The sequence below is a fragment of the Podarcis filfolensis genome (assembly GCF_964270895.1).
Source record: "Podarcis filfolensis genome assembly, chromosome: 13".
Lineage (NCBI taxonomy): Eukaryota > Metazoa > Chordata > Lepidosauria > Squamata > Lacertidae > Podarcis > Podarcis filfolensis.
In genome coordinates this window covers 1,294,014-1,303,377 of record NC_139615.1, presented here as the reverse complement: position 1 = coordinate 1,303,377, position 9,364 = coordinate 1,294,014, and the positions used below count along the sequence as shown (strand labels likewise).

General features: G+C 58.0%; 1 protein-coding gene across 1 annotated transcript; it reads left to right on the top strand.

The window, feature by feature from the left end:
- Positions 1-7,830, top strand: PFN1 (profilin 1). The gene is made up of 3 exons (XM_083581289.1): positions 1-413; positions 5,514-5,706; positions 7,313-7,830. Exons 1-3 carry the CDS (start codon positions 282-284, stop codon positions 7,408-7,410), a joined length of 423 nt encoding a protein of 140 aa, XP_083437415.1. The 5' UTR covers positions 1-281; the 3' UTR covers positions 7,411-7,830.
- The last annotated feature ends 1,534 nt before the right edge of the window (positions 7,831-9,364 follow it).

The following is a 9,364-nucleotide window of genomic DNA, read 5'->3' as shown; positions in this document are numbered from 1 at the left end:
CCGCCCTGGGCCGGCCCCTTCCTCCGCGCCCGGCGCCCTCGCCGCCTTGTGCTCGCTCGCCGCTCCGGAGCAGCGCCAGATCCGCTCGCGCCGCCGCCCGCGCCACATCCGGATCGCGCGTCCCCTTCTTCCCCCGGGGTCCCCTGCAAACAGAAGCAAGCAGCCGCCGCCGCCCGCCCCGTCCAGGCTTTTGCATCCGGGCCCAGCAGCAGCAGCCTCGCCGCCGCCTCCTCCTCCTCCTCCGTGCGCGCCTGCATCCCTCCGCATCGCCCTCCGCGGCCATGAGCGGCTGGAACAGCTACATCGACAACCTGATGGCGGACGACACCTGCCAGGACGCGGCCATCGTGGGCTACAAGGATGTGCCGTCCGTCTGGGCCGCCGCCCCGGGGAAGGCCTTCGCCAACATCACGGTGCGCCCCGGGGTTGCGGGGAGCCAGGGGGGCGTGGGGGGGGGCCCGGCCTGGCCGCCTAGGGATTTGCACCGGGGGCGGGAAGGGGTCCCTCCTTCGAAGGCGCGCCCCGGGGCGTTTCGGTTCCTCCGGTTGCGTCCTCCCGGGCGAAGTTGCGGGGGGCGCGCGGGGCCTCGACAAAGCCGCTGCAACGAGGCGCTACCTGGGCGACCCTCCCCCGACGGCGGGGTTGTGGGGGGGGAGAGAGGGAGGGGCTCTTCCTGCTCCCCCTCCCCCCGTGCGCCTTTGTGCAAAGCGCCTCCGCCACTTCCTCTTGCAAAGTCAGCCTGCAGGCCTCGGAAAGGGGGGGCGTGGGGGAGGGGAGAGGCGCGCGCTGCTCGGCCCCCGCAATCGCGGGCATCCCCCCCTCTCCTTTCATCTCTCCCCCCCCCTTTGCATCTTGCCCTCTCCCCGTTTTGGGGGGGGTGGGGTGGGGAGAAGCGCGCCAGGCGGCCGCGGTTCCTGCTTTGGCGACCGCCACCGCGCCCTGCCCGCGCCCAGCCCGGGAGAGGAAATGACTCAAAAGCCGGGGGGGGGAGGGGGGAGGAGAAGGAGGCAGGCCGCCCCTCCCCCCTCGGGGGGGAAGCAGCTGGCGGGGGAGGGGGCAACACCCCCCAAAAAGACACCCTCCGAGCGGGTACCCCTAAACCTCTCCGTGCGTAATGGGATTTCTCATCCAGGCCCAGATTTGCGGAGTGGGGTGGGGGGGGGCGGGATTTCACTCCCGGCTCCCTCGGCGTCGTGGAAACTTCGGCGGGAGCGGGGCCAACTTTTCCACTCCCCCCCCCCCCCGCCAAGTTTGCCTGGCTTCCAAGCCGCTTCCCGATCCCCGCGGGCCACACCCAGGCGCCCGGGGGCCACGGCCGCCACGTGCCTTTGTGCGCGGGGCGGAGGCTGTGCCCCGGCACCTCTCTTGTCCTTCTCTCTCTCTCTCTGTCCCCCCCCCCCCCAAACCACTCCGCGATTGCGTAAGGGCGTCTAGCCGGGGCTGACTCGTGGCCTGACCCGCCGCGCCCCACCCCACCCCGGCCCCCCCAATTTGGCAAAGGGGTCTGGAGATCCCGGCCAAAATCCTCTCCCGCGTTCCTTGTTCAGATCCGGCACAAAAGCGGCTCCCCAGTCCCCGCAAAAAAAAGAAAAGACTTTCTGAGCTGAGTCTTGGGGGGGGGGCACGACCTCCCTCTGCACCGTAGGGCTGGCTTCTTCACCCCCCCCCCCCCGGATGTGGGGCAAGCGCGCCTCCCTCTCTCTTTCTCTTTGCAAAACAGGATACAGGTGGGGCTTTTGCGCCGCAAGAAGCGTCGCTTGCAGGCCGCCTTGGAGAGACTTTCAAGAGCGCAAGCAAACATGCCCCCCCCCCCACTTCTCTTCCCTCCCCCCCCCCTTGCGCAAAGGCCGGGCGGAAAAGAAGTTGCAAAGTTCTAAAAACTCTTTTTCTCTCCCCCCCACCTTTCTCTGGGGCGCTTCCGGCGCGCAGAGTGGAGCCCGGAGAGAACTTTTGCAAAAAACCCCAAACCGCCCCGTCGGGGCATCCATCGCCTTGCCGGGAATTTGGGTGCCCCCCTCCTCCTTTCTTCTTCTTCCCTCTCCCCCCCCCCCCCAAGTGCCACGTCTCCAGACCTGGATTCCTTTCAGCTGCGGCTAATCTCCGAGCAATCCCGGCTCTGGGCCTCTGGCAGGAATCTTTGGGGGGGGGGGAGATTTTGCTGCGAGGCCTGAGTGCAATTTTTTGCATTTTCGTTGGAACTTACCTGCGGGGAGAGGGGGGGTGTGCGTGTCTCCCCACCCTCCATTTCCAAAATGTGGGGACCTGTGCAAATAATAAAAATAACCCCCCCCAAAAGAAATTCCAGATTAATTCCTCAGTTCCTGCTTTCCAGATCCTGAGCAAAGGATCCCTTTTTCTCTCCCCCCAGCCCTGGAAGAATCTGGAGGGATGCTTTGTTGGAGCTCCTTCTGGGGTGGGGCCCAAAACAGCTGGCCTGGGGGCGCCCCCTGCAAGGGATCCACTACTTTTCCTTGTTGATCCACTGATCGACCTTTAGGCTGCAGCTTAATGTTTTAATGTTGTATTTTAATATTGTGTTTTAAGTTGTATTTTAATCAACTTGTTTTGATTATTGGTTGTTAGCCGCCCTGAGCCTGGTCTTGGCTGGGGAGGGCGGGGTATAAATTATTATTATTATTATTATTATTATTATTATTATTATTAAGGATCCACTGTTCTCCCTGTGGAGGAGAGGATCAGAGGACTTTAAAAATCTCTTTTCTGTCCCCCCCTTGATGCAGGGGATCTGTGCCCCCTTTGCTCAGTGCTGGGGAGGGAAGAGACCCCGCATTATCCCTTGAGGCCCAGCATCGCCCCATGATGGGGAGGGGAAGAAGGGGTGCCCCACAGAACTCCTAACACCCCCCCCAAGAAGGCCTTTGCTTCAAACTTCCCAATTCCCCAACCTTAGCGGAAGTGCAATTTGTGTGTGCATTTTTTTGGGAGGAGGTGTTTCTGACTTCTTCCGCAGTTTCTCACTTTTCTCCAAATTTGGCAATTGAGCTTCATCCCTCCTGATTTTTTTTTGGGGGGGTTATGTGAGTTGGGGGGCAGAGATGGGGCTGTCCTTTTGCAAAAGTGGCCACTTGGGCTAACCTCACCCCCCAATCCAGAGATCCCCCCTTAACCGACTGAATCCCAGGGGGTCTCTTGGAGGGACCCCATTTCTTCCCTCTGGGGAAGCAGCAGCAGCCCAGGCTCCCTCTGTCCCCCTCCCCCCCCGTCCCCTCCTCCTCTGTTCCTGGGAGGGGAGTGCGGCGCAATGGGCGGAGGCGGCCAGGCCTGCCTCCCCCCACCCCCCGCTGCCTCTTCCATTCTTCCATCCACTCAGGGAGGCTATTCTGTGTGTTCCCGCAGTTAATGTGCAACCTGGGAACCGGAGTCGCTGCCAGCCCAGCCCTAAACTGGCACTGTTGGGGGGGGAATAAAATAAAGCTTGCTGTGTGTGCACTCAGCCCTGCTCCTTCTCCTGGGGAATTGGGGGCAGAGGAGAGAGCATTTGGGTGGGGGGTAAAGACCTGCATCGCAGCAGGTTGGGCTGGATGACCCCTGGGGGTCCCTTTTTCCAACGTGAAAATTCTGAGCTGTAAACTGCTTGCTGTGTGTATAGGAAGGTCTCCTCTCTCCCCGCCCCCCTTAAGCAGGGGCATCAATTATTAGAGCGCAGCTGGGGGGGTGCAGTAAGCCCAGAGAGAGTATTTACAGGGCAGGGTCCACTTCAGATTCCCGCCCCCCCCAAAAAAAACTTGACGTCCTACATATCTTGGGGGGGGCGTAGGCTGCCTTGACGGAGAAAGTACCAGCAAATTCTTCTGCCTAACAGCGGGTTGGGCTGGATGACCTGGGGGGGTCCCAAAATTCCAAATGGAGACATATATCTTCTGAGCAGCTAAAAGAGGCGGGGGAGTCTGCAGTTGTTCCCCCCCCCCAAAAAAAGACCCAGCCATCCCTTGAGCCATGGGGTGTGCTGACTACATTCCCTTCCTTGTAGGGGGGTGGAACTGCACCCCTAGATATTGGGGGGCTTGCAGAGGCCACGGGAGCAAGGGGGGGCCTTAGTCCTGGGTGGAGAACGACCTCCCTGTACGTAAGCACGCTTTGGGGGGGGGAAATTGACCCACAAACTGGACTTAGCCGTGTCCAAGTTGGGGGGGAGAGCCTGGAAAGGACTTCCTCTTCTTGCCCCCCCCCCCAAGCAAAAAAACCAACACCCCTGGATTTCCCCTGTTTTCCTTTGGGACTTAATGGCCAGGAGACAGAGGGTGGTTTGTTTGCAGGGGCAACAGGTGCTGGGGCTCCGTTCCGGCTTCCAAGGGGGCAGGACAGAAGGGGCTTAATTTGGGGGGGGGTTTCCTTCTGTCCCTCTGCCCCCCGTCCAGACCCCCTTCGCCCCACAAGGAACAGTTGCTGCCTGCAGCTGCTTTTTGGGTGTCCTCAGATGCAAAGGTCAGCCCCATGGCTTGCGCTGACCCCTTGCGCCCCCCCAAAAAAGATCTGCCCCCCTGCATTAGAGGGGGTTGGGCTAGATGACCCAAGGGGATCCCTTTCGGCTCTGCTGCTCTATGCCCCCCCCCCGAATCCCCATCTTCATTCTCTGGTTTGGCACTGAAGTCCAGTGGCTCCCAAACTTTTTTGGGGGGGCAGAAAACTCACACCTAGCACCCCCTATTTTTCACAAAAGCACTGCTCAGGTGAGAAGCTTGCATTTTCTCCCCAAGGCAACAATTTAATTGTCCAATTAAATAAAAAATAAGCTATTTAGCTTAATTGAGGAATAATAATAGTTTTACTATTTTGTATGTTTTATTTTTTGAAGATTACATCCAGTTTTTACATTTCTCTCGTTCTTTACAGTACATTCAGAATTATACCATGTATATATATATGTCTAATTGTGAATGTATATTTCCCTTATTTCTACCACAACACAGCTTCTTCTATTTTTTATTACTTTTACATTGTGTTGTACACATTATTCACTTATTCCCCATAACTCTTTTCTTAACTTTTTGCATTGACTGAAGTTTGTAAATAATTCTACTATTTCTCCCCCCCCCCTTCCCCCAAAAATCTGGCTGGCTTTCCCAGCCCACCAAACTGACCAACTTGATCCAAACTTTGCTAGAATCCTAGACTTGAAAGGGGACCCTGGGGGTCATCCATCCCAACCCCCCCCCCGCTGCGAGGCCGGAATTGCAGCTCAAAAATAACCCCCGAGAATCATGGAATCGTAGGGTTGGGGTTCCAGCGGTCATTTAGCCCAAACCGCTGCGAGTCAGGAATCTTTGGCTTGGTGTGGGTCTCGAACCCAGGACTGTGAGGTTCTACTGACTGAGGCACATCCAATCTTAATGCTAAAGCCATTTGGCAACCTGTGGTTTAGTTTTGGGGGGGCGTGACTCAGTACTGGGGGACTTTGGGGTTCCTTGAGATGCTCAGTGGGTCTTTTTTGGGGGGGTCAGGCTGTGGATCCTCACTTTCCCCCCTCTTCTTTTTATTTTGCCCCCCGGCAGCCGGCGGAAGTGAACATCCTGGTGGGCAAGGACCGGAGCAACCTGTTTGTCAACGGCCTGACTCTGGGCGGGCAAAAGTGCTCTGTCATCCGGGACAGCCTTCACACGGACGGCGAATGCACCATGGACCTCAGGACCAAAAGCACTGGCGGGGCTCCCACCTTCAACATCACAGCCGCCATGACGGCCAAGAGTGAGTTAACCGGGGGGGGGCACCCTCTCCTCTCCCCTCCCCAAATCTCCTTGCAGCTGTCCATCTCTTGCAGAAGGGACGACTTGCATTCTTTCCCCCAACAGCTGTGTGTGGGGGGGTGTCCCGCTGTTTCAAATGGGGGGTGGACAGCTGTTGCTAATCCAGCCCCCGGCTGGGCAGAGAAGGCGGCCTCTGTTTTGCCGCGGCAGCTGCAAGGGGTCGTAAATCTTGCTTAACGGGAGCTGGGTTTTTAGCTGGAAGGAAGGAGGAATGGGACCCCTGGGGGTCATCCAGCCCAACCCGCTGCAAGGCAGGGGAGAAGAGTCTGGCACCTGAGGTTGGGGCGCATTGTAGGGTTGGCAGGGACCTCCAGGGGTCATCCAGCTCAAGGCACTGGTCGCCGGTCAGGGATGCTGTAGCATTGCAGGGGGTTGGGATGGATGACCTCCAGGGGTCCCGCCCAAGTCAAATTTGGTATCCTAATTCTGGCACAGCTTCTGGCTAGCGGGGTGTCGGCTGCTCAACATGAAGGTGACCCCCGGTTCTGGCTAGAGGAGCCCTGACTTGGGCTCCCCCCTCCAAAAAAACACACCCTGAAGTTGCACCTTTGAAGAGTCCTCCTGGATCAGGACCATCCTAATAATAATAATAATTAATAATAATTAAATTCCTTGTAGCCCCAGCTGCTCTGGGCAGCTTTGCGCAAAATCTAAAAGCCTCGCTTTCCTCTGTGAATTTTCCCTGCCTGATCTGTCTGCGCTTCCTGCCTCTTGTGGCGGGGAGTTCCGCAGTGGTTCACCTTTGGCCTGCAATTGCAGAGGGGTTTTCCACGTTCCAAGGCTTCTCCTTAAATGTCCCTGAAGGGGCTCTAGGGGATTTTGCAGGACCCATAAAAAAGTCCAGGGCTGTTTATTGTGTCTTTATCTCTGTCGGAAGCTGCCCAGAATGGCATTAATACCCTTACTGTGGTTGGACTACAACTCCCATCGTCCCTGACTGCTAGTCCTGCTCGCTAGGGCTGATAGGACTTCTAGTCCCACCCCAGTTGAGGGACCCCATTGAAAGCAGTGTAAATTTGGTGCTTCTCAAGTTTGGTCCCCAGCTGCAGTTGGACTACAATTCCCATCACCACCGATCCTCCTTGCTGTGGACGATGGGACGTGTGGTCCGACACCCGCTGGGAAACCCCACCATTGACGGCGGCACCGATTCGGCGCTTCTCGATCTCTGCCCCCACCTGTCTCTTAGACTACACCTCCCATCATCCCTAGCATGGGAGTTGTAGTCCTCGCAGAGGACGATGGGAGTTGTAGTCGGACCCCAGCTGCGAACCCTACACAGAAGGCAGAAACTTATCAGTGGCCCTCAGCCTTGCTGCAGGGGGACTCCATCTGCCATGACCACCGACCCACCCATCCCACTCGCTGCGGATGATGGGCTTCGGAGTCCCTCTGCCCCAGTTGGAGAAAACTGCAATTGGCAGACCTTGAGCTGGAGAAAAGCAGCGCCTGGGTGCAAATGGACCCCCCTTCTCCTCCTCCTTGGGTGGTTGGGGGTCTTAATTTCCTTTTTCCGCTGACCCCCCCCTCTCGTTTCTCCCCCCCAGCGATAGTCCTGGTGATGGGCAAGGAAGGTGTCCACGGCGGCTGCGTGAACAAGAAGTGCTTCGAGATGGCCAACCACTTGCGGAGGTCGCAATATTGAGGCCCCCCCCTTGCCCCCGCCTGCGGTACTACTGAGGGACCGGGGGGGGGACACGACGCCCACGGGGGCTGCCACCGCCCGGGACCCCCAGCCCAGCCCCGGCCTGACCAGCGTGGGACACCCACCCCCCCGGCGCCGGACCGCCACTCTCTTTCTCCTCTCCCCCCCCCCACTTTTCCTGCTTTCTCAACGGTTGTTATTTTTTTTTCTACCCCCCCACCCCCCAAAAATCGCACCCCCTCCTCCCGTCTCTCTCCTCTCCCCCTCCCCCCCCTTCGGGCCATTTTTTTCTATCACGAGAAATCCTTATCGCTGCCAAATTTTCTGATGGTTACAAGGTGTAGCTTTTTTTGGGGTTAAGAAAAAAGAAAACTATATTGGAACAAGACGAACGAAATTAAAGAGAAATTGAATTCTGAACGTGGTCGTGGTTGGTGGTGCCGGGCGTGGGGGGGCGGTGGGAGAACTGGGAGCCCAGTTTGAAGGGAGAGCCTCAAGGCGGAGCAATAATTTGGACCCTGGTCGACGCAAGGGGCTAGTCCCAGGTCCAGCGCTCTAACCACTAGGCCTCCGCTGCCTTGGAAGTTGTCAATGGACAAAGAGTTGGGGGGAGAGCCGGTCTTGGGGGCAGGACTCCTGGGTCCCTGACGCCGATGACAAGGGCCCGTCTCCCTTAGGCTGCGGGAAACAATGGTTCAGCCGCAGGCCCAGCACAGAAGGCGCCTGTTTGGCAAACAATGGGAACCGCCAACCGAGGTGCCATTGTCCTCCGACAGCCTTGCGCGCACAAGAGCTGGTTGCGCCGGGCGCCTTGGGGTGGGGAAGGAAGAAAAGGCGGCTGGGCAGAGGGTTTCTGGCAGAAAAGGATGTGCAAGACATCTTGGCGCCCTTCAGAACTATAACTCCCGCCAGCACATTGGGGGCCACGAAGGGATTTGTGGTGTGGAGCGTCTGGAGGGTGCCAGGCTGTGGGACGCCAGCCCTAGCAGGTCCAGGTTGCTGTGTGTGATGTTGCCGTTTTAGGAGCAAAGCAGCCAGGCGTTGCTGCGCTACAATTCCCAGCAGGGAAAGGGGGTGCTTTGCTTCCCAAGAGGTGGCGGCAGTGGGCATTGCACTGGACCCCTTAGCTCTGCCCAAAGCCACCTGCCCTCCCTTGAAGCCGGCCCCTGCTTTGTTTAGGAAGGGCGGAGAGCGCCTTCCCGGCTGGGAGTTGTAGCGCAAAGTCCACCCGCTGGGCCTGGCCTGGCTTAACCCTCCTTGTCAACACTGGATGCGGCCGGTGACTCATTGTTTGGGAGCCGTTGCCAGGCGCTGCTTTGGGCGTGTGCCGTTGCCCTGGCATCGGGAGGCGCCTGGCCAGAGCCCGGTTTCTGCATCTCGGAGCTGTTCTAGATCCCAAATCGTGGAGTTGGTGAGGGATCCCCAAAGGCCATCCAGCCCAACCCGCTCCTAAAATGCACAGAAAATCCTTGAGCCCTGCTGAATACCCTCCAGCGGAGGAAGACTCCCACCACCTGCAACCTTGCTTCCCTAGGTGTGATTCGTACTACAACTCCCATTATCCTGGGCCAAGCCAGCTGTGGCTGATGGGAGTTGTAGTCCAATACATGCCAAGTTGAAGAACATGGCATGAGAGCGTCAGAAGGGAGCCCTGGATAGAACTGGAGGGGGGGACGCACATCTATTCCAGCTTCCAGACCTAAGGGGGTGTCTCTATGGGACATAAAGTTGTTGGCCGTTGTGGCAGGGAGTTCCACAGGTTAACAGTGGACATATCTGTCCTGAATCCTGCAATATTCAACAAGATCTACAGTGAGAGTGTGAAAAACTTATTTTAGAGCATGATGCTGATATAGCCACGGTTGCAGGTACAATTCCCCGTACGGATTGGCTGCCCGATCCTGCATTGCAGGGGTTGGGCTAGATGACCCCCAAGTGTCCCAACTACGGTTTT

Excerpts from the sequence above, each read along its gene's own strand:
- PFN1 (XM_083581289.1), top strand. The coding sequence starts at position 282 with ATGAGCGGCTGGAACAGCTACATCGACAACCTGATGGCGGACGACACC. Across the intron at positions 414-5,513 it reads AGGCCTTCGCCAACATCACG|CCGGCGGAAGTGAACATCCT; the intron begins GTGCGCCCCGGG and ends GCCCCCCGGCAG. Across the intron at positions 5,707-7,312 it reads AGCCGCCATGACGGCCAAGA|CGATAGTCCTGGTGATGGGC; the intron begins GTGAGTTAACCG and ends TCTCCCCCCCAG.